Raw genomic sequence first — 24,850 nt, 5'->3', positions numbered from 1 at the left:
AGACTGTGGCATGGCTCACCATATCACTGTAAACTCAAGAGCAGAAGTACTGCAAATTAAACTACAATTTGGCTGTGCCTGAAGCAATCAGATGGCCACTTCAGAACAAAGTCAAACCTCATCATGAGCCCCATGTGGCATGTTAGAAGTGTCATATGAATCAGCAGCTCTATGAAGGCTACAGAGAAACTGGTGCTTTTCTGCTATGTATACTTGCCATCTGGATGTAATCTTTAGAGGTTATCTGTGGGGCTAATGTCATTTTATACATGAATTAAAGCCTTTTAATCTCTCACTCTCAAGCAAAAAAATGAATTTTATAAGACTAAACATGTGTTATAAGACCAAGGGGATATGAAGCAAATATGACATTCTTCTTGAGCATACAGTTTAAAAGCCCAGTTAATTCTAATCGGTGAAATACAAATGCAGCAGGGACAGATTATCGGTACATTATTCAGGTGCCATTCTTAGTCTCCAGAGAGGGGGGGTGGGCAGATTATATATTCCAACAGCACCATCTGTCTATCCACTTCAGAGCTGCTCCAGACATTTAAGTCTTCTATGGCCAAGATTTTGCCACAGCACCAATACGAAAAGGCTAACATTTGAAAGAGATTATTATTTATAAAATGGCATGTTTTTTAAAAAAAAGATATTGAGCCTTTTGTTTTTATTATTGTTCCCAGAGATTTTTGCATTCATGATTCAATTCATAACCAATATTCTACTATTATTTTAAGGTACACATAAAATATCTGCAATGCCATGACCAGAAAGTTTATTCTAGACTCATTTTTCATTCCGTTTACAGTAAATCAATGCACTTAAATTGCTGAGATTCCTAGAAAGCAAAGCATAATTCTCCATTGGTATTGACAAGGGCCAAACCATGGAGTGCTAAGTTTCTTTATACTTGTTTATTACTCAGCACTTCTTACAGTGAGGTACAGAGAAGCATCCATCCTCATTTATTCGTTTGCTTAATCACCAATACTGCCAGCAGATATACCAAATTACAGCCTTCTACTGTAGCAGAGTAATCGTAGACTAGAGACATTAATTTATAGAAAAAAGCCCATCTGAAGAGGATTGGGTGAAGGACTAGAGGAGGTGAATGACCCACAAGAAGTAAGGACTGCCTCTCTCCTTTCCATTTCTAGCAGCAGCTGCTGTTCAAAGTGCCCGGTACACATGGAGATAAGGAAGAATGTAGCTGCACGTATGTGCACATGAAAAAGCAAAAAAGAACCATATTAAATTTTAAACTGGATATGCTGGCATGGCCACAACCAACCTGCAAAGTATCACATAAACTTAATCAGCTCAACACACTCTGTAAATATATTATCTATTTTCATAAAAGTACAATTGTTCTGAGCTACCAAGAAAGGGAATTATAGAATTTAAAATTCAGATTGACAAATTCTATTTAGCTCGAGCAGGGAAGGAGCAAATTAGCTTACAGGGGGAAATGAGCATCTAGCACAATTCATAGCCAAAGCTATGCCATGGCAGCCCTGAATGATGCAGTCAACAATGCAACGTGGGAAAGAAAATCCTGGTCGTGAAGAAAGCTCTGCCTACATTGTCTGACTCAGATGCTTCACAACAGAACAACCATGCACCATTGTTGAATATTTCATAGCAACCTACATCCAGTTATTGTTGAATGACCTTTAAAATTGTACTAAAGAATAGGTGTAGCCAAAAAGCCAGTAATAAATGCTCTGAGTCATAGAGTTTATTGAATATATACTGTTCACTTACAATGTATTTATTACCTAAGTCAACAAAAGATATAGTTTGATATAAATAGAATAAGATGCTATGCCTTCAAAAAAAGAGTAAAAAGTAAAGACATAGTTAAATTAATGAGAAACCTTCAGAACCGAACTTTCAAACTACTGTACTAGATTATCTGTAAATATAGCACATGACCCAGGAAACTACGTGCACAAAATAAATTACTTAAATATCTCTATAAGGGTGCATAAGTTGTATACAACTGGGTATGAGGAACAAAGGAGAACATGTAGACAATTAGAACACAAATGGCTTGTGCATGTGGAAACTGTTTGATTTTCATTGGGCAAACCACATGCATGAGGAAAATAGCTCTTCCATGTGTGAAAACGTGTTTCCACATGCATTATACATTTTCCTGGATCACAGCCTATTACTGTGAAATACAGCCATACAGATCTTCATTTCTGTGAGTAAACACCACATGACATAAAAACATGCTGAAGATTTGAGATTAAGACTCTGATTCAACCTAGCAGGCACAGAGGCTTGAAGAAAAAGAAAAGAAATGTCCTGCCAATCATTACTATTTGGTGGAGAAGGTGAAGCAGGATTTGGGTGGATTCTGCCCTACACTTCTCTGCCATAACAACTGCTTGGGGATTTTAGCTTTTTAGGAATGGCTCTGCATGTACAACTTTCAGTGCTGGATCAGGGAAAAGAACAGGCATGCACTACCTGTTGGCGTACGTACTTCCTCATTCGCCTAACTGGATCAAGGTGCATATGTGTATAATGAGATCGCAGATAAATTGTATATTGCAAAAGAGGTGGTTAAAAGTTCAATTAATGAGCCTTATACATTGGAAGTGTGATAGGAATTTTATGGTCTTAGATATATGGTAATGTTCATAACCGCACATACATAGATCAGCACAGAAAGACCAACCTGGAACCATTTTGATTCCTAAACTGACCAAATGTTTTCTCTGCAAGGTCAAAATGGAAAAGCCTCCCCATTGTCTCTTCCTTCACAAATCCTGTCTTAAGGGTATGTCTGTGTTTGAATAAGGGTGTGAGCCTTATCATTACAAAAGACTGGCCAGGCTCCTCAGGCAATCCAATCAAGTAGCCTGCCAGACAGGAAATAAACAAGGATAAGAGAAAAACAATATTGAAATTTCTGTTTTAAGACCACCTTTTCTGTGATGTATCTGAGGGGTGGTCTTAGGTTACACCCCTCACGTGATGTATCTATGATGTTTCTGGGGGGTGGTCTTGATCTACAGGATGGGAATTTCAAAAGTCTTTATAAACCCTTGCACAGCATTTTTCTGGGTCCTCCTCCTTTCCTGCATGTGAGGGGAGCACCCTGTTGCAACAGATCAATAAAGATCAAGCTTACTAGCTGCTTTGCTTCTCAATATTCTCTGGTTGGCCTCTGTTATTTTCTCCTACCAATAGGGAACCTATGTAAGGACTCTATATGGGCTCTTGGATACCCCATAAGGGAAAAGGGCATATTTTTATTTACAACAGAAGATATGGGCTTTGTGACTTTCTGTAGCTAATCACAGTCTTGTTTTATAGCATCTAAAATTTACTAAGCAGTTGTATGCATATTGTAAACCTGTCTTGTTTTTATTTTTAAGACATGTTCCAAAAGGAAAAAGGGATGGGGAGGGTAGAAGAAAACAAGGAGACTCAAGCAGCAGTTTTGCATTTTTTACAATTCTCATAAACATCAGCTTGAATAGCTAGAGTTCAGGAAGAGCAGGAGCTAAATGGCTGCTATTCTCTTCCAGTTGACGGAGTGGGCCCTGCTGTTTCATCTCTCCCTCTGCTGTACGTCAACTGGCATGGCTGCTGATAGAGAGCAGCTGAAGAAGAGGAGGTGCCAAATAATCTATGACAGAGAGGCAGGATTTGTCATAGCTAAACCCCTTGTGACTAATGCTTATCCAGCTTGATTTTAGGAAAGTAAGTCCACAGCTTCTCTGACTATTTCGCTCGCTGGTCCTTCTTCAGTTATATTTTATATTCAGGCATTTAGAAAATTGCCTAAATATAAATATAATCTTAATTTATTGACGAAATCAAGGGCTGATGTAACACATAACCTAATTAAATTATTGCTTGTTTTACAGGCATTCACAGTGATCTATGAATTGCTGTTGCTCTTTGTTTTTTTTAAAGGTGTGGGGCTTTAAGTAAGAAAGTAGTTCAGAGGTCTTTCTTAACCTATTTATGGATTTTTCATATTTTAATTTTATTTAACAGGAATTATATACTGCTTAATTATATAAATATTTTAAGCAGTATACACAAAATATAAAATACCTGAAAGCAAGTTTTACTGAAACCAATAGGACTTTCTTCCAAGTGATGGTGTTTAAGATCACATAATGAGTTTTTTTAAAAAACTCAATTAGCGCCCACAGAAATAGAAATTTCTGGATTAGTATTTTAGCCAGGCCATGGAAAAGACCGTGCTCTCCTATCTCTTCCCCTGCAGCAACCAGATGGAATGGCTACTGATAGATAACATTTAGAGAAGAAACCTTATCAAGATTTCCTTTGTAGCAAATGGTTCAGAGGGAATAAGAATAACATTATGCAAGATTGTTTAGTGGCTGATGTTTCATAATGCTGGCATTTTGATGACTCTGACTCTTGGTTAAAGTTAACCTCTAAACTTAATTGTGGAAAGTAAGCTTAAAATACAAAAACTGAACTTTTAATCTTATACCACTCCACTTATCTCTAGCGATTCATGCCTTTCATTAGGATGTGCAAGACATTTTTCACATTTGGCTTATCAATCAGTACTATAAGAGAGCAGCTTTGATTGTTATTATAAGCACAGGGAACAGGAAGTGTGATTGGCTCACACTTCCTATTCTTTATACTTAAGTTATTACAGGAAGTGCAAGCCGATCACACTTGCTATTTTCTCACCTTTTTCTAATGTTTCAAATGGAGCTCCTGTATATTTCTGGTAGAAATGTGCACAGAACTGTTGTTTTTGCTGTTAGCACACCCATACCACAACACAGAGTTTCAGAGAAACAGATATTACACGTTCCACTTCATATCATTACACACATACCATATTGGCCTGAATATATGCCTCACTTTTTCCCCAAATTCCGACCATGAAAAGTTAAAGTGTGACTTAAATTCATGACCTTACAAAAATTGACTCTTACAATATTGCTGCTGAAACAGACATACGGTAAAACAGAATGGGTGTGAGTGCCTGCAAAATTTTAAAGGAGCAGCTTATATTGAGGTATTGACTTTTTTTTCTTTTCCCCCCTTGAATTTTAAAGGTGTGTCTTATATTCGGGTGCGGCATATATTCGGGCCAATACGGTACAATGCAAAGCAGTACACAAGTCATTTATATTTCCGGATCCTTGCAACATATAGCAACGCCTGAAGTTCCTCTAAGAAATGAGTTATTACAAGATACATGTCATGTTTAGAGCAATGTTTAAATATTTACATTTCTCATTTATAACAAATGGGAACAATAGCATTTGACTGGAAACATTTTTACTTCTTTAAACATTCAGGTAAGTAAATGGTACTAAACTTGCTTCGCAAGTAACCCATCATAAATACTCATCTTCCAAGAATTATGTTCTAAGAAGTGTTCTGCAAAACACTTTCGCTACTGTCCAGTTTTTCAAACAATAAGTCATTGGACTAACAACAGCTAATAAAAAGTGTCAAACATTTGTCAGGGGTGACTGCTTCAATGAATCAACTGGCTGGGTTTGCTCAAGGGATATGTTGTCATCTGTCGCCTGCAATGTACTGCAAGCTGAACTCATGAATTCCACCTTCCTTGGCTCACAGCCTGGAAAACAGAGTCTTTTCCAACAGGGGTTACAAAATTAACCTCAGAATGCAAAGGTTCACACAGTAGCTGGATTTTCTAGTTCTGTTGTGGGGGCAGAGGGCACCTCAAGGGCATAGGTGTTCAAGAGATGTGCCACTGACTACAGAATATCGAGACCAGTGCTTCCCAATTAGCTAATTACTGAGGACCCCCTATTTTTCAAAAGCCAAGTCACGGACCCCCTACTTTTGAAAACTTTGATAACTCTATCGTAGTTTCCTCTGCAAAGCATTTTTTTTTTTTACAAAATGTGAGGTAGCCCCTAATAAGCAAAAGATTTTAGGTATACTACAAAAAACACAGACCATAAAATTTGTGTTATTACCATGCAAAAGTGACAAAAATTTAGTTTGAGGGGAGGCAAGGGATGGGGCTGTGGACCCCCTGGGTGTGTTCCACTGACCCCCGGGGTCCCTGGACCCCTATTTGGGAACCACTGATCTAGATTAACAAAACCAAAACTACAATAATATTTGTGTAGGATTATCCTTCTATCTTTTATTTCTGCTGTGCCATCCATCCCTGGTGATATATGCTGTGAGCTGCCCAGAGAGGCTGGGGAAACCTAGCCAGATGGGCAGGGTATTATTATTATTATTGTTATTGTTATTGTTATTATTAAATTGTTACTATATGCAATATGCCAATAAATCTGAAAAGCTAGTAGAAATAAATATTTGAAATCTGCTGTTACAAACACCTATGTTCATAATAGCTTCACTTTCATCAGCTCCAGGACCAAAGGTTTTCTGACATTTTCTAAATGATCCTTTCATAGAATCATAGAATCATAGAATCATAGAGTTGGAAGAGACCACAAGGGCCATCGAGTCCAACCCCCTGCCAAGCAGGAGGGCACAGAAATATGTTGCATTAAGGTCTGAAAAACAGGATACAAACTTATAGGGTCACAGGATTGTAGAGTTCCAAGGGACCATGAGGATCATCTAGCCCAACTCCTGCAACGCAAGAGTCTTTTGCCCAACATGGGGCTCGAACCCATAACCCTGAGATTAAGACCTGAGCTATTCCAGATAAGCGCAAGTTGCACTGGCCGGAAAAAGGACCTGGACCACCCGTGTGGCAGGCGAGAATTCTACCACTGAACCACCAATGCTCTGTAATACCCCAATATTAACTAAAACAAAAGCATTGCCATGTTTGCCTTTCATCTGAATGCCAACTGCATAAAAGAAAAGCTATAGTCTCTCCCCCACCCCCCGCCACACCATGGTAATGAAATGGTGGGGCATGTGCTCAGTGGTAGAGCACATGCTCTGGTGACTGAGAAAAATCGTGGTGATCTGCCAGTTGGTGCAGTGAGTACTGAGCTAGATGAAACGATGGCCCGACTCAGTATAAAACATCTTCCTATGTCTCAAGAATTATGACCTACAGCTCTACTATAATCGCATCTCTTAACTTTGGTTTTGTGTCGTAAAAAAGCACACGCACATATACTGACAGCTCTCTTTCTCTTCTCCTCCATCTGCAACGCATCTTGTGTCACTCCTCTTAACGCTCCATCTTTCTCTCCCTTGATCTCACACACTAGAAATGCTCAGGCTATTAGAATTTTCATCTGTTTTTTTTTTTACTTAACCACTCTCTACTTTCTCCATTCGCTATAATGCAGCGAAAGGGTTTGATTTGCATTTGCACAGCATTTCCTTCTGTCACAGCACTGACAGGAATGCTACATGAACTTTCGGAATAAATTAAGACTAACTTGGGCTACGCAGTCATCGACATGGCATGAAAACCAGTCATAAATCACACACTAATGTGGCATGTGAGCTTGTCAAACTAGTTTTCGTACTTGGCAGTTATATACAATCAGTACTTATGTTCTAAGAAGTTTATTCAAATGATCAGAACTGTACTTCCCTAATGTTTTAACTATAGTTAGCTGCACAGGGTGTGGCAGGATATAAATATGATGTTTTCAAGAGATGGACAAAACAGAAAAAACAACAACACTGATCCAGTTTCACTAAAGTTAGCCAAAAGTCTCTCGGCAAAGTTTTGATTATAGAAGCAAAACACTTTCATTTAAGGCAAGCCATTAGAGAATTGAGAACTCACAATCTCAGTGTTGCTTTCTATCTACAACAAAAGTGGTTTTCAAGAACTTCTACATTTCAGGAATACTATTTGCATCATTTGCCAAACATCCCTTGCATCCCTCATTTAAATTACTCACTATCTATGCATATTATACACCATTTAAATTGGCTAAATACTACTGAGATGGTTCCAACCTCCAATATGCCCAGGAATTTTGATGTAATGTTTTGATATTCTCCAAGAAAACGAAACAGTTAAATATGTTGCCTATAATATTCTGGGCTTTTCATTCCTCTCCCCTGAAATAACCCCTCTTTTAATCATTGCAGGAAAATCTCCAAATCTGGAAAGCAGCAAAGTATGGAAAATACTAGTCACCAAGTCAAAAGCAGAAGGAAACATTGAAAGTCTTGGAACTTTACAATAATTAACAAAATAAAACAAGGTGGAGACAATGGTGATTCTTTCATCCCCTTGACCTTGGCCTCACAGATATATTTTTTCCATCCCGCCCAGGTATTTAAGTAACTGTTCCTCTCATACCCTTTAGGAATTGGTTTCTTGTTCATTTCAAGGGTAGTTGCAAAACCTAATGAAAAAAATAGTTTTGAAAGGATGCAATTTGACAAGTAAGTACAACATACATATTCTACAATTAAATTGCACAGTCCTGTGGCCCCAGGGAACACAGAATATCTGGGAGTGGAGAGAGAGGCCTGCCCCTGGAGACGGGGACCTCCATAGCCCTTCCTGTTCCAAATGGGGGGGGGGACACACAACACACCAGTTCTAGAGCTGGTTCATTTAAAAAAACCCTGAAACTCCAGGGAGGAATAAAGGTTAAATGTTTCTCCACCCACTATTGCTCTGCAGGGTTCTGAATATGGCACTTGCATACAATTGGCTTGCTTTACCTTCCTTCCCCAGGCTTTTGGGTTGATCTACCCGAGAATTTCTTGAGCTAAACTTTAGTTTTTAGGAGATATTTATATTTCACATTATATACTACTATGTTTATATGATCTTTGGTTAGGTTTTTCTTTGTCACAGATGTTGCTACAATATTACTGCTCTAAAAAATAGAACAAAGGCAAACTTTTTAAACAATATTTCCTATGTAGAATAATCTGCATGATCTAAAAGAAAAACCTAGCTTTAAGTAAGCAAGTTAATTATTGTACTGCAAGTCCAGTTGAATTCAGTAAGGCTATCTCCCTGGTAAGAATGCTTAGGAGTCCAGGGGACTTCCGGGTTAGCGCCATCGGCAATGGCAGCGTTCCTCTGACTGAGAGGAACCCGCTCCGTAGAATTTGGGTCGTGCCGCCGCGGCGAAGGCGGAGACCCTTTAGAAATCCCAGGTGGATGAAGCCCGGGAACGTGGGATTCAGCTGACACCCTTTTCGGGGGTTCCGAAGTGACGTGGGGTGAGCGGCGCGGTGTTTTGAATCGACCGCTATTTTTACGGAGTGAAGCCGCGTAGCCGTTGCCGGAGAGCACTGACTTTTTCTTGTGGACAATTGGATTTCAAACAACAACCCGTAAGTAGAACGGAAATTGGATTTTTAAAGTATTTTTAAATTGACACCGATCGGGGAAGGTCTAAACAGGAAGTCCGCCTCCCCTTTCTGTAAATAAACTGAAGCAAAGAACCTGTTAACTAAGGTCATGGAGAGTTTTATGTAAAGGATTTAAATTCCACTGACTGAAATTACCATCAATATTTTTTTTGGAAGCAGGGGAGCCTGCAGGAGAAGGTTAAAATTCGGGAATTGAAGCGCCACTTCCCTAAACCCGGGAGTGGTCTGTGAGAGCCCGCTGACGGTGAATAGATAAATTTGACAGCTGTCAAGTTAGCTGTCAAGATACAAAAGAAGGACTTTGTTTCTACTGTCCGTTTTTGTTACAAGCTTACGTTTAACAAGAAGGAAGGAACTGTTACAATTTAACGTATGGGACCTTTGGGTCTGTGCTGGAAGGAGTGAAAAGGAACTTGAATCACTCTAGAGGGAGCTTTGGGATATTCGTAAGGAGCAGCTGGGAAATTGTTCTTAAAGATAAAAGCCTTGAGAAATCAGTTTTTGACCTTGGACTGTTTAAGGATGGCGGTCGGGAAGGAAATCGAGTGTGAACTGAACAGGACATTTTATCTCTTGGGAAAGCTGCAAGACCAGATAAATGTTATGGCTACTAATGTTGTAATTTTGGGAACAAAAGTGGGTATTAGTAAAGAAGTCGATAAGAACTCGGCACAGGAACCTCTTCCAACTGAACAAATTGAAAAATTTGAGAAGGAGAATCATGTGGTGATTAAAGTGATGAAAGGGGGAGCCGCAACCCTACAGAGGCAAATGGTGGACTACAATTTGAGGCCTTACATGATGGCAACAAGGAGAAGCAAATTTTTGGAGATGGAAGCCTGGCTTGGTCTGGAAAATGAAAGATGGAGAGATCACCCTATGTGGAGATCAAATGACCTTTGGATTACAAATCTGAGCCAGGTGGAGGTTGGAGTTTCGGGGGCCTTTGGATTTGAAAGGAGTGTGAAACAAGATTTGGAATATCCTATAGGCCCTATTTTTAACTATGGAAGTTTGGTAGGAAGGAATATGATTACCGTTGGGTTGGAGCTTCCCCGAGATCTGGTTTTCAACACCAAAGACTATCAAAAAGACCGGCAGAGGGGACATGAAAGAGATTTAAGAGCCTCGGATTTAAGATCTCCGGGTTGATGGTTTTCCGAGATTGATGGAATTTTGCTAGGGGCCGAAACCGGGGAGGGGATCCGGTGGAAGAAAATTGGGAATTTAAAGTGTATATAATATAATTTGTTTCTTGTTTTTTTTAATGAGAGATGGGAAAATCGTGGAATGGAATCTTTTTTGACCCTAGGGGAAGCGTCTTAAGAATAAGTACAGATATATAAGTTTTGATAAGAGTTAAGATTGGATAAAGTAAAAGTGGATGGTTATTTGGTGAAAGAAAGAATGGAAAATTATAGTATAATAAGATAAGATATAAGGATAAAAATAAGATGAAGGATTTGCTGAAATATTTATATGAATTAGAATATAAAGAGGGGAATTATAGTATGCTAAGATAAATTATTGGGATTAAAACAAAGTTGGAAGGATTTGCTGGAATATCTAATTTAATTAGAATACAAAAATGGGAGGCGTGAGGAAGTCAAGGAAATAAGTGAATGTAAGTAACTGAGTTAAAGGTTTGACTTGTTTTTTATTTTTATTTTTTTCCCTTTTTTCAGTTTTTTGATTATGTCTTTTTTGTATATGTACTGTTTTTTCTCTTTTTTTCTTCGATTGTTCTTTTTATTCTTTTTTTTCTGTAACCTTTAAAATCTTAATAAAAAATTATTTATTTTTTTAAAAAAAGAATGCTTAGGAGTCCAGCAACTCCTCGGACACATTCACACAATCAAATATTGGCTTGATATGCATTACCTTTGTGCACTAACGCACAATCCCTTTGCTGCTGCTGCTTCCTTCCTCTCATCAGGTGAACATCCACAGGAGACTATAACTACCCATTATTTGTGTTTTTATTTTAAAAGCATACAATATCAGAATACAATGTAATAGTAATAGTAAACTTACAACCAACTCATTTACTGCTGGGCATGTCTGGCCAATCCTCTCCAAATGTCTGGCCAAAAGATGAATAATAGCCTCTCCAAATGTCTGGCCAAAAGATGTTTGATAGTCCTTGGGGAGTTTGATAAATTGATTGCCACCACACTATCTCTGTAACTATAGTCAATGGTTTCCAAACAAGGCAAGATTTAGAAGTCAACTTTGGTTTGAAGTTGATTTCTTAATTCTGCCTTGTGGCTTATGAGGCCAGGATTTAATCATGCAAATCAGGATCACATAATTTTGTGACTTTCATTGGAAAATTTAAAAGAGAAGCTAGGGTGTGCCTTAAATTCCAGTTATGGTTACTAACCCATTAAAACTAATTATTACCATAGCATTCTAATATTGTGGCCACTTGTAAGCATCTTTCAGAAATGAAAAAAGTATGTCCCAAGGATATCTTAAAATATTTTGTAATACTGAGCATGCCTTTCTCTTGAGGTTGTGCGGAGACAAATGAAAAAACTTACTTGGATGCTTCAGCAGATTGCTCCTGTGCTTTCTGTAAATCCTGCGAGCCAGAACTGGTGCTTTTAACAAAGTTAGCCTGTTCCTCTTTGCTTGCTGCTGTCTGGTCACCTCCAGGTGTTGAAATGACAAATATTTCTGGTTTTAGGTGGTCTGCATGTCCACCTTCCTGGTGACTAGCTGGACTTGCAAAGTCTTTGCCAGTTCTGTGGCATCCATCTCCAAGGTTGGAATGTTCAGTTTCTTTGTAGGATGATTTTGAAGGAATACCAAACAAACTCCCAAGATATTGGAAAAATCCTTCTTTGGGCTGTCTGTCATTACTGGCGTTTTTGCCTTCATGAACTAAACTAGGAAGGCTATTAGCTTTCTTTAATTCCTCCTGAGTGGTGGATCTGCTCAGCTCTTCAGTTGAGAGGTTCTTACTGTCACAGACTGAAATCTGTAAGGAAAGAGGTATTTTATTAATAACAACAAGAGAGAAACTAAATTATATTGTTTATCCCTTGCAGCAACCCTATGAGAGGTTGGCAACAAAGAAGATTGAGAGATGGTGACTCAGGGAGCTTTATGACTGAACAAGAATTTGAACCTTGGACTCTCATATCTAAGTCCAAATCTCTGCCCATTTAAACTCAGAGACTGTATTATAAGTGCACTGAAGTGCATTCATGTATAGTACACACTGTTTTAATGCTAGCAATTTGGCTAATGCACTGTAACATGACTCATACTGACAAGACTCCTTTCTGCTTCCATCAGTGGTGGAAACTTAACTTCCTTACAGCAGGCTTAAGGGAAAAGATGCCTTGAGGGCTGCTTTTGTGGTGGTGGGAAATCAGACAGCTTTTTAGTATCAACGGATATTATTACACCGCATACACTCTTGTAGAAGCTATTGTGCAACACTGGTTACAGAACAGTACTAGCAGCTATTTTCTTTCTACACCCTATTTATTATAATCCTTTATCCGGGATCCTAGTGGTCCCGGGCCCTAAGGAAGTTAGATTGGCTTCGACCAGAGCCAGGGCCTTTTCAACTCTGGCTCCGGCCTGGTGGAACGCTCTGCCTCATGAGACCAGGGCCCTGCAGGATCTGATTTCTTTCCGCAGGGCCTGTAAGACAGAGTTGTTCCGCCTGGCCTTTGGCTTGGAGCCAATTTGATTCCCTCCCTCCCTCTCTCTTTTTTTCTCTCTCTCTTTTTTCTATTTTTCTTTCTTTTCCCCCCTTCTTTTCCTTCTCCTCCTGCGATGAGGCTACATTTTAATATTTTAAAGTTCCATTATTTTAATGTATTTTATTTTTGTATTTAAGTTTGTAATCATTCATCTTGTTTTTATTATTGCTTGTAAGCCGCTCTGAGCCCGGCCTTGGCTGGGGAGGGCGGGGTATAAATAATAAATTATTATTATTATTATTATTATTATTATTATCCGGTTTACTCTGTAGTGGACATGTATCATGCTTACGTTTAAAATCATCCAAACCACACATTTCAGAACTCTAGCAAAAGAAACACTTTATGAGGTCAGAACATTCTGGAATGAACATGTAAGTAGCAGCATATTTGCACAAGTGTATGGGTTTATGTTGTTCAGCAGCTTTCTTTCACAAAGAAATTATGGCTGTATCTTAGACCTGTTTCTATTTGAAGAAATAAGAGCTGAAACAAGCATACTGGATGCTATTTAAAAATAGCTAAGTGGGGAGTGTCAAGTTGTAAGATAACCCAGACAAGACTTTGGTTTCAGCAAATAAAATGTTTATACCTCAGCTAAGGTGTTATATAAGAGGGAATATTCAACCTCAAATCAGAGGTAAACAATTATCTTTAATCTCTGTAAAAGTAACCAGTTTGAAAATATTTTCAGACTCTAGTTTTTTTAAACAAAAATATGGGCATCATAATTGCTTTGTTATGTTTTCAGTAACTCCTGCATAGCATGGCAAAACGAAGATTCATAAATATGGTCTTCAGTAATATCTGCCTCAGGTTTTTAGAATATCTGCAATTATGCACTATTTTCCTAGTTGGCTAATATATTTTTTCTGCCCCCACTTACATTAAGAGAGAATAATGGTTTTCCTTCCCCTGGTGATTATCTTGTATCACGCCCAAGCTGCTACAAAACATCTAAGAGTTGTTACTATTTTCTAAATATTTATAGCCTCTTACCAAAAGAAGTTTTCAGAATCAAGCACCATCAACTCTGCACAAAGCCTCAGCCAGTTATGTGTTTGTTTTGTTTTTTTTGCAATAGCATCACAAGGGAAAGTTGGAACTTTAGGGGAACCAGTTATCTGTACCAGTGGCGTTCACCCAGAAACAAGCACTGCTGTTACCTGCCCATGGAGGACCTTACGGTCTTTAAACAAAAACATCCTGAAGGTCCCAGGCCACAGAGAGGTTAGGCTGGCCTCAACTAGAGCCAGGGCTTTTTCGGCTGTGGCTCCAATCTGGTGGAACGCTCTGTCACAAGAGACTAGGGCCCTGCGGGACTTGACATCTTTCTGCAGGGCCTGCAAGACAGAGCTGTTCCACCAGGCCTTTGGCCAGGGCGCAGCCTGACTCTCTCCTTTGGCAATCCTCACAGAACTTTTAGCCCAATGGTTGCCATCAATTTGATTTGAATTAATTTTATAATGAAATGATTTTAGAATGTTGTACTGTTTTATTGTTGTTAGCCGCCCTGAGCCCGGCTTCGGCTGCGGAGGGCAAGATATAAATAAAATTTATTATTATTATTATTATTATTATTATTATTATTATTATTATTATTATTATTGCATCACATAAAACAGCAACATGAGAAATGGATGCATACATGGTGTATTGTGAACTGTGGATGACATATATTCTTAAAGGCCCTTAAGCCTCCAATGAACCATATAGATAAGCACAAACAATACTTGGGAACATAACAAATAATGTGTCATATAGAGTTACTTAAACTGATAAAGCAGAACAGCAGGATGGACCTGCTCCATGTAGGATGCTGTTTGGGTTAGCATGCTATTTTGTAGCACCACAGCTGTGCACATCAGCACACCCACAACTCCTCTACTCCTCCTCTGATTCTAATATTGAAAAGCTGTACCAGCACGGCTGTTGGCACATCCATTCCTAATTCCTTATGTTCTTTGAACACGATTTAGTTAAATCCTGTGATTTAAGGGTAGGCAATTTAAACTTCATCCATTTGATTAATGAACATTTATGCCTGAAAAACAATGCAAGTTTGAATATTGACAAAACTTGTGACAATATTAACATTTAATTTAAATTTAATTATCAGAGTGAATTGAAGGGTCAAGCAATTACCATTTATTAATCTCAATGTCCCTAATATCTGCAACTAAGTAAGTCGTGGCCTTGGACATACAGAGGCATTTTAATCCATTCCTGGATTTTCTACTCATGTCCCTCTACTCAGTCAGTCAGCTTCCACCTGGCTTCTTTCCTAAATACTAGGTTTTTTAATGTTAGCTTTTTGCTGTTCCACAATGCTGCAACAGTTTCTGCTATAAACAGGCTTATTTTTAAACGGCACTCTCTGACCCCATTTGCACATAACAATAAGTCACACTTAATGGCTTATTGGGATTGTTCAGTGTGCTAAAGTATGCCAGCCAATCATTCCTGAATTGTTTCTCGCTGGCAGGAGCAACAATTATAAATTTTTTGGCTTGTTATGTCTTAACAGCGATCCCAGTGTGTTTCCCCCCAACAAACCACAATCAACAAGCCAAGATCAAACCACGGCTTCAAGAACATGTGGTGTGAGAGGGGAAGAGATAAATGTGTGGCTGTGTATATGTGAAGCTTATGAGTGTGTGTGTGTGTGTGTGTGTGTGTGTGTGTGTGAGAGAGAGAGAGAGAGAGAGAGAGAGAGAGAGAGAGAGAGAAAAGAAGGAGGGGGAGGAGGGGGAAGAGGAATGCCTGTGGCCAGTATGTGTTCTATGAGTGCGTGTCTGTGTGACAGTGTGCATCAGTGTGCTGTGGTCACCTTCTATATTTTTTCCTGGTACTTGGGAATGATCCCTGTTATTATTAGACAGCCACAGTATTGGGGTGGATGGGTGGATATGAAGACAGTATTGTGTGATCTTCCCAGTCAGGACTAGAAGGACATAGGTGACTTCCCATGGCAAACGTGAGGCTATAAGAGAGCAGAGTGAAGCAGCAATAAATTTGTATGATGGCATGCCCCTGTGGCAGTAATTTGTTGAGTGCCAATCACAGCACTTTCTCAAAATTCGAAATATGCCCATTGGTCCAAGAAGTTTGGCAATCTCTGCACTAGCATGTTTCTCGACCCTGTTAAGTCATCAACCATGACTTATCATAACTTATGTTTACAAATACATATGTTCAGCTTCCTTTGCCTTCTTCATACTTATTTAATTGTTGTTGGCATCCATCTGTCTCGAGAGACAATGGAAGAACGGAAAAATCAAACCATTGGAGAATCACAGTGCCCACTATGGCTTTAGAGACCAAATCAATCAATCAATCGATCAATCAATCAATCAATCAATCAGTCAGTCAAGGCTCCTTTAAAATTAGCAAATAAAAATCTGACCTTTAGCAGCTCTGGGAGAGGGGTGCTCTGCTTTCTCTGAAATGCCACACTGGTACATTCATTTTGATCAGTTTCAAAGCTGAAAAAGAGAGAGAGAAGTTAAGCTATTTTAAAAAGTTTTTGCTCATGTGAAACTGTTCCAACAATAGAAGTAGAGATGAGCTCCTTTTGCTTTATTGCAGACTGGCCCACCCATGAGGCGGGGTGGAGCAGCTCTGCAAGTGGCAGAAGCCCCTGAGGGGGTACTCCTGCAGGCACCCCCCTCCATCCTGCCAGTGACAAGAGATGGTGGGCAATGGTGCTGGTGGGGTGCGTGACCGCAGTGCCAGAACAAAAATTATTGTTTTGCCCCAAGTGGTGAAACTGGGCGCACTATCCCTAACTTTATTTTCCTGTTTTACTCTGTCTGGATAGCTTCCCTATTTACACTTTTCAAATTCTTCCTTAAATCTGTTTCTTCAGAAGGGATGGGTGAAGCTGACAGGTTTGGTTTCTCTCCATTTCTCATTTTTCCAGTCTTAAATTCAGTTATCCACATCAGTCTGCTATTCCCTGCCCCCCCGCAGTCCTCATGAAAAGTAACCAGCATTTTAGTGTGAATTTCTCCCAGTATACACATTACTGTATGTAATTTCCCCTAATATACAGTATTTTCTAAATCAAATATCCGTATTATCAACCATTTTTGTACATTATTTTCACTAATTGTGAATTTTATGTACCCTTTACTCAAGTATACATATGCATTATTTGGATTGAGAGCAGCATCAGCATCACAAAATTCAGAAAAACATGGCTTTCAAATTTATGAGTGTGTTGAGGTTCACATGCTGTTTTGGAAAGTGTGAACTGGGTAGCTTTGCCTTTAAATGCAAACTGAATTGAATTTCTACACCTTCCCTATTCTTTAGTAAAGGCTTCCTTGAAATAGCAGCACTTCTGATTTCTTAACCGTTCCTTAATATAGCCTCAGAACTGTTTTGTCAGTTCCGGTCTTCAACCTCATATTTATTTTGTCTATTCAAAATGTAAGCACCATGAATGGGTTGGTTCAGACAGAAGGGTAGAGTCACTCAGTGGAGAGGTATTATGAGGAATCTGAAACTTGTTCTGCCAGGAAGCTGAATAATATTTCTGTGCTTTTATCATCTTATAGAAGGTAATTTTATATTATGTACATGCATGGTTAATTGCCATTGGGATGAGGAATCAGTTCTTGTATTTCTGGTATTGTTTGTTATATGCCTATCGTGATTGCAGGGTTAAGCAAATTAAAAGTTTGCCGTTTGCTGTGGTTGTCCTGTCACTTAGTGAGTAAATGTGTTTGCACAGAAGCAATCTTGAATGTCTTCAGTATCTTCCTGGGTTAAATAAAAGTTTGAACCAGCTGACTACAATGACTGCTCCCCACATCAAATGGGGGGCGCCTTTTGCGTGGTCATGTGCAGCCCCCTGGATCCCAGTGCGGCTCCTCGTAGTACGGGCTGGCTTCACCCTCCCCAGGCTGGATACCTGGAGGTCTCCGCCTACCTCAGCCAAACGCCCAATCCCGCCTGGGGAGGCGTTGCCAGGGGATCGGCCAGGTAGTGGGAGGGACTGCCCTGCCCATACAACATAAGGTGAATCTTACCTGCGAAGTGTCAGTTGGCTCCAGAGCCAGCCCAATGCCCACACATTCTGGGTAAAACTGATGTTTCCCAGATCCCTGGCTGGGGACTGGGAAGGATAAACACCCAATGCCTGAGCCAAGGTCTCCCTAAACCTGAAACTTAATAAAGTTGTGGCCAATTTTAATCTCATAGCACGTTGTCGAGTCATTATTCCGCTAGGGGGTCACCTGGGGTTGGGGGGACTCTGCCTGTCCACGCAAAGCTTTCAAGCAAGAATTCTCTTTCACTCAGAGGGATTTTTACATTGTTCATGTGTTAAATTAATTACCCATTTAGCTCTTTGTGAGTAAGTGCTGCCTTATTTCGAATATGTATGTTTGCAACAAAGAAATAATTTCCCATTCTAACTACTATATTTGCTTGTTTTAGTGCACCTAAGCACAATAGGACTCAAACAGGCTGAAGTTACACACTTAGAGAAGATGTTTTATATGCAGGTTTTTGTTACATGTATGTGCCCATGGAAAGCTGTTATTGGTCATTGCTTTTCAGTGCATGTAGACCTGCTGTATGGGACGTGGGTGGCGCTGTGGGTTAAACCACAGAGCCTAGGACTTGCCGATCAGAAGGTCAGCGGTTTGAATCCCCGCGACAGGGTGAGCTCCCGTTGCTCGGTCCCTGCTCCTGCCAACCTAGCAGTTCGAAAGCACGTCAAAGTGCAAGTAGATAAATAGGTACCGCTCCGGCGGGAAGGTAAACGGCGTTTCCATGCGCTGCTCTGGTTTGCCAGAAGCGGCTTAGTCATGCTGGCCACATGACCCGGAAGCTGTACGCCGGCTCCCTCGGCCAATAAAGCGAGATGAGCGCCGCAACCCCAGAGTCGGCCATGACTAGACCTAATGGTCAGGGGTCCCTTTACCTTTACCTAGAGCTGCTGTACTATGTGAAAGCCACATATATAATTGTCACATGAAAAATTACACATGGATTTCACAAATTAACTTCACAGAGAAAAGTGGAGATAAATGGGAAAAGTTTGCATGCCATAAGACAATTATTTTGAGATGTATAAAATGTAAAGATAATATACAAAGACTAGTTAGTCTGCTTATAAAGACATGGTTTTCTTCCCTCAGTTTAATGACATTATCTCTGCTAGCTTTTCCCAAGTATAAATAATTAGGACAGGACTGAGCTTGAACAAGTTACAGGGATGCACCAACATAAGAATTAGAAGCTGACAGTAAAATTGGTGTGTGTAGTGCAATTCAGTTAATAAAAACTTTCCACATAATTCTGCTACTGATATTATCAAAAAGATACAACTGCAGCCCAATCTGATGCAAGTTAAATTGGAAGCAAGTCCACTTTATTTATTGGGGCTTACCTCCATGCATAGGACTGCAGCATTATGGTAAGTAAAAAAGGTTTTCTTCTGTGAATGTATAACTTGTATAGCAAAACTGAAGTTAGTTGTTTTTTATTTATTCTAAGAAGTTATACTTAAAAAGAAAGAGCAATGTGGGGTGGTTTTAGAATCTAAAAAACAATACTTTTCAGAAATACCTTAAATGAATATTTAGATGAGAAGGAAATACGAAGATTTATATAAAGCATCACGTAGGGGGAAGGAGTTAATACCCATGATGGATTAATGGAAAATCAGCATTGTATCTCTATTTCACCCTGGGCTGCATGACAATTTCTGCTTTTTTCTCTGATTTATAGCTCATTAACTAATACTTGTGCCAACACAGTTTCTCCTTTTCAAGAACCTTTTTTGAGAACTGGGTGGTCAGGTTATCTACACTGGCTGTTAATCAAGAGCTGTCAAGTGTACTTAAAACACAATGAAATAAATTATGATTTAAGTACATAGAATACTGTATGCTGGATTTTTGCCATTATTTGTACAAGGCCTCTTGTTAGTTGATGACTTATACAAAAAGTTAACCACCTGTTTTAAATCCAAAAATTCTCTGTGTAGGAAAAAAGGTGATTAGGTTGGTTATTCCCAAACTGTACTTTTTCCCATTAAGTGATGCTGCCTTCCAGAGCGGTAAACAATAAGCCTACAACTGCTGATGCCAATAATATATTGTATTTAGAAGAACAGGCAAATTATTGCTGAACAGACCCTTTGGGACCCACTTGCAATACAGAAAAAAATTACAATCCACTGTTTCTGCAAATACTGGAATGTGTTCCTGTATTTTGAAATGAGAAAGGATATTAAGAATTATGGCCTTTCTTAGAGGTTAACAAAGCTGTACTCTATAATGTTAAAACCAGAGGCCAGCTAATGTAATACACTGTAGAAGCAATCTGGTTTCAAAAATTCCATCCATTTATAAGAAACTGTACAAAACAAACACACAATGGCAGGAACAACAAAGTTAGCAACAAGTTAACAGAAACAGCTAAACAAATAAATGTACACACCCTCAGTTTCTTATTGGGCACCATCAATAACAACAACTTTCCTGTAAAGTCACTTGTATACTACTTCTATTCAAACATTATTTGCTTTAAAATTAAATTAAAAGTTGTCTCATAGGTAATTTAGACAAGACACCATCCTTGCAATTAGCAACTGCATGAATACTTCCCAAAAAGTAAACAGACATGGGGGGGGGGTTTGATCCAGATTAATGGTAGAGGGGTTTTTTTAACCATTTGCCCTCTAGATCTGATCTGGCCTCCCACACCTGCTATTTGCACTGCAAGTAAAACTCCTGTTTATGCCAACTAATCTATATAGCTCAGATAAGTTTTTTTGAGGAAAAACATGTTACTACATTTAATACTAATGCACAGGTGAGATGGCACCCGCAGATAAGAATTGGCAGGTGGGAAACGAGTGCTTAAACTGTCCTACAATTCTGCCAATTCTCCCCTGTTCTCTCTTCCTCCAGTAGTTTTTCTTCAGTTTCCTCCAGCCAATTCTGAGATTGGAAACAAATTCATATTGGGACTTGAAGACCTGGGGGAGAGGGGAGGACTGCAGGGAATAATAGGGAGGCAGAGGAAAGGCTGAGCACCACTTCCCATCCTCCAATTCTCCTTTGCAAGTGGCCACACGACTGCACTCCCTTAAGCATTCACCCAATAACAGAACGAAAAGTTAGTGTCCTCTTAATACTATTGCAAAAATGAAAATTCAACTTCTTACAAAATGGAATGGAACACCCACTGCCCCCCCCTAAAAGCCAACTTCTTTGGAACCCAGGGTCACAAAGACTGATGCGGAAAAATTTACAGGCAACCTCCTGTTTATATACCTTGCTTATAATTTTCATTAAAATGGCAGGAGCCAAATTAGTTATTCTGAAATACTGTATTCTGAATTTGTAAGAAATATGAACCAACTTTGAAAAGGATTAAAGTCTTAATGCAGAGCCTTAGATTTAGAAGAAGGTGAGATTAAATTAGAACATACAAGATGTTATAATAGACTTTATTTCCAAGCTGCTGAAGCAGCCCAGTTCAATCACATAACCTGCAAATCAAATCAAATCGCCTGTGCAAACCATATACAAGAGAACACAAATCTTCAAAGACTGTCCAAGCGCATTTCCTTACCTTTGTTCTGCACAACAATCCTCTGAATGTGTAAAGAAAAAGCCCATCCCTTCTCTTCCTTTATTGAACCACCCCACCCACATTATGTATACAAACATTTGTTTGCCGTATTAGGCAGCAATGCTTGGAACTTAGAAGGAAACTGAGCGCTGGCAGGAGAACAGAGATGTCTTGGCTTTGACAATGCAGTTGGGTAAGTATGTTGGGTAAGTATGGGAGGGGTAAAACTGGAAGACAGGGGTTCTGGGTTGGACTTTCAAAGACTATGCAGGGTGTTGTCATTCCACGAATGATGCTCGATAGCAATAGATTTTAAACCCTGCTAGGACTGAGTAGAATACTAGTGTCAGTACCCCTCATTAATTTAAGTAGCGCAATGGTGGTGGGGCTGACAGAGGATAGTAAGGATACGGGGAGAAGTTCAGGGATACATGGAATTATGGATGCATTTGCCACACCAGCTACTACAGAAAGTACGGTACCTCTAATTCAGCTACATTCACACATGTTCTCCCTTAGATTCCTCCTGAGAGCATTTTGAAGTTCTCTGACTTTAGGATTATTTTAAAAGTTCAAATAATCCAAAAAGCAGTTCTAGAAATATTGAAAGGATAAAGAATTATTAATATTGAGGATAACAGCTAAGGCAACCAGCTATTTGTGCAACTAAGCTGCTGAGTTTACTATAGCAATCAGCTGCTTGGTGCTGTTTTTCAAGCGCTTCTGGGCCTTTAATCTGCAAATGGAAGTTGAGGGATGCTGTTTTCTCAGATTCCTCTGCAGCCCCTCAAAGGTCTTAAAATTTCAGAAGGACCTTCCAGAACAGCCTGGAAGGTGGCTACAGGGTGAGGAAGAACCACCCCTTCCTAGGGGCCTGCAACTAGGAAACTGTTTCTGCTTCACATAATGCTCACAACCTGGGAACTAAACAGTATGGATCTATTTCTGATTTAGGGCTCCAATTTGGAGTGCAAAAATAAAATGCATATTCTTCTTGACCAATTTGGACTAAAAACTTAAACAGCTCCAAATTTTAACTGTTACATTAAAAATACATATTGTTGACCAATATTACACAAAGCAAAATTTTTAATCTGCAGTGCATATGAACATCAGAATGTTTTATTTTTGTACAGAGCTCAAGGTCAATATTGAGCATCAGGATTATGGCAGATTACACTGAGATTTTCCTACTGTCATCTGTCAAGCATAGCAACTAATATTAATACAGACTATACATTAGACAAATAGGTCATAGGAAGATTCCAACATGATTTTCAAATTAAAAGTAATGTTTCTGCTACTTTGCAGTAACACATTTGAGAATAGTGAATTTTGATTAAATTTAAACCAATTACATCACAAAGAAAGGAGCAGCAATATCTTGTATTTGAAAACAAAATATTGACCTTAATACTTCATACAAAATATTGACCGCATGATACTGGCCCATGTTTGCATATGCTCATAGATCCCGCAGTTTAAAACAGGATTATGTAAATGTTTAAAGTGCCCGTTATATTTATGATGTTGAAAATGATGTCTATGGTGAAATCTAAGCAGTAGCAATTTTAAACGTCAAGAACCAATTTCATTTCGGCTATAAAATACAGTAATAGCAAAAGAAAATCCTAGCAGGCATTGCAAAATAAATAAGAATTATTTAAATTATTTCAGTACTACAAGATGCTAGAACTCATTTCCCAGTGGTCACAGAAAGTTCTGCAGTTGTACTTCTTTATCCTGTACAAGACTCAACTCCAGAATTCAAGGGTATAAATCAAGCATCATATTTATTCAAAATTGTCTGTCCTAAAAAGTGCAGAGTGATTTACAGAAAGTGACCTTTTGCAAACCTGGTTCATCAGCACTGAATGGACAAATGAGAGCAATCTTAGGAGGGGGTTAGGCACTGGAAGATCTCTACCAGACGAACCATCCTAACCTTGCCCAGAATATTAAATCAAACTCATATTTGCTCCAAACCAAGTCCCTGAATTGTCTAATAGTACTAGTATTAGGCTACCAGGAGTATCATCCAAAATGTTGGCTAATATACACATGCTTGCCTTGGGACAGCTAGAAAAGGGTTGTATATGTTTGGTGGAGGTTGTCAGAAGAACTCCTGAGTAATAAGCCCTCTCTGCTACAGTATTCTGCTTGCCTTCTCCAGCAAAGAGTAGGCATAGAGGCTTTGTCACAAAACTGCTGGACAGAGAGATCTCTGAAGGCTGAGCAGCCTCACAACTGCTAGGTCCTTCAGCCAGCTGTCTCCAGCGAAGCCAGCAAACAGGAACACTCTCCAGTGAAGATCATCAGCTGATATGCTGCAAGATCTTTCCACAGCAAAGCAGCAGCAACCACTAAGGTCTTTAGTGTGCTAGCTCCATGGGACTGCTACTTCATTTCACTATTCACTGTTGTCAGTTTTCTAAACCATATAGTTAAACTTCAGCCAAACACAAGCCAGCATTTATGTTCTTTTACTTGCAACCATGAGCTAAAGAAATGTGTTTTAAAATTGGGGGTGGGAAACTTTTAGCCCTCCAGATGTGACTGAACTACAACTCCCATCAGCCCCAGCAAGCAAGGCCAGGGACCAAGAATGATGGGAATTGTAGTTTAGCAGCAGGGGGGGGGGGCGATTTGCCCATACAGTCGTATCTTGGCTGTCGAATGCTTCGGAAGCCGAATGTTTCGGTTTTTGAACACTGAAAATCTGGAAGTAAATTCAATGGAATTTGCCAACTGCCCATTGCACCTTGGTTTTCAAACTTTTTGGAAGTCAAACGGTCTTCTGGGATGGATTACATTCAATAACTGAGGTACCACTGTATCTGGTTTTTTTTGGGGGGGGCATTCCATCTGATGCACAGTAACTAAATTATTTACTCTAAGGGTGAGATCCAACTCAGTTATAGTTATAGTAGACCTGCTGGAATAAATGGATGCACTCTTAAGATTAATGTTGGATATCAGCCAATAGATGTGGGTCACTGTTAATTTTTTGTACAGCACATCCATTTAAGTGCATGTAGCAAACTGAAAAAGAAGAAGGTTCCATTCCCAAAAAGCTAAGGATAAAAAATAGACAATAGAGGGGAGAGGAGGGAGAGTCAAGGATAGCAAGAGATTATGGTGAGCATTTAACTGCAAGCTAAATGAATAACCCATTAATGAAAATGTTTATTAGACAACAATAGTTAACTAGAATCCAAAAGTATAAACTTTATTCT

The 24,850-nt window shown here is 39.2% G+C and overlaps 1 protein-coding gene across 1 annotated transcript in view; it reads right to left on the bottom strand.

Annotated features, from left to right (window-relative positions):
* Positions 1–24,850, bottom strand: part of CRYBG3 (crystallin beta-gamma domain containing 3) — a 63,658-nt gene that overhangs the window by 35,260 nt on the left and 3,548 nt on the right. Inside the window, exons 2-3 of the mRNA XM_081858407.1 lie at positions 16,423–16,501; positions 11,841–12,280 (exon numbers count right to left, since the gene is read on the bottom strand). Of these exons, the coding sequence (XP_081714533.1) occupies positions 11,841–12,280; positions 16,423–16,501 (519 nt within the window). The remainder of the gene's footprint in view (positions 1–11,840; positions 12,281–16,422; positions 16,502–24,850) is intronic.

Source organism: Podarcis erhardii, assembly GCF_964252035.2.
Source record: "Podarcis erhardii genome assembly, chromosome: 4".
Classification (NCBI taxonomy): Eukaryota; Metazoa; Chordata; class Lepidosauria; order Squamata; family Lacertidae; genus Podarcis; species Podarcis erhardii.
The sequence above is the reverse complement of the archived record's forward strand: the minus strand, read 5'-3'. Positions and strand labels throughout refer to the sequence as shown.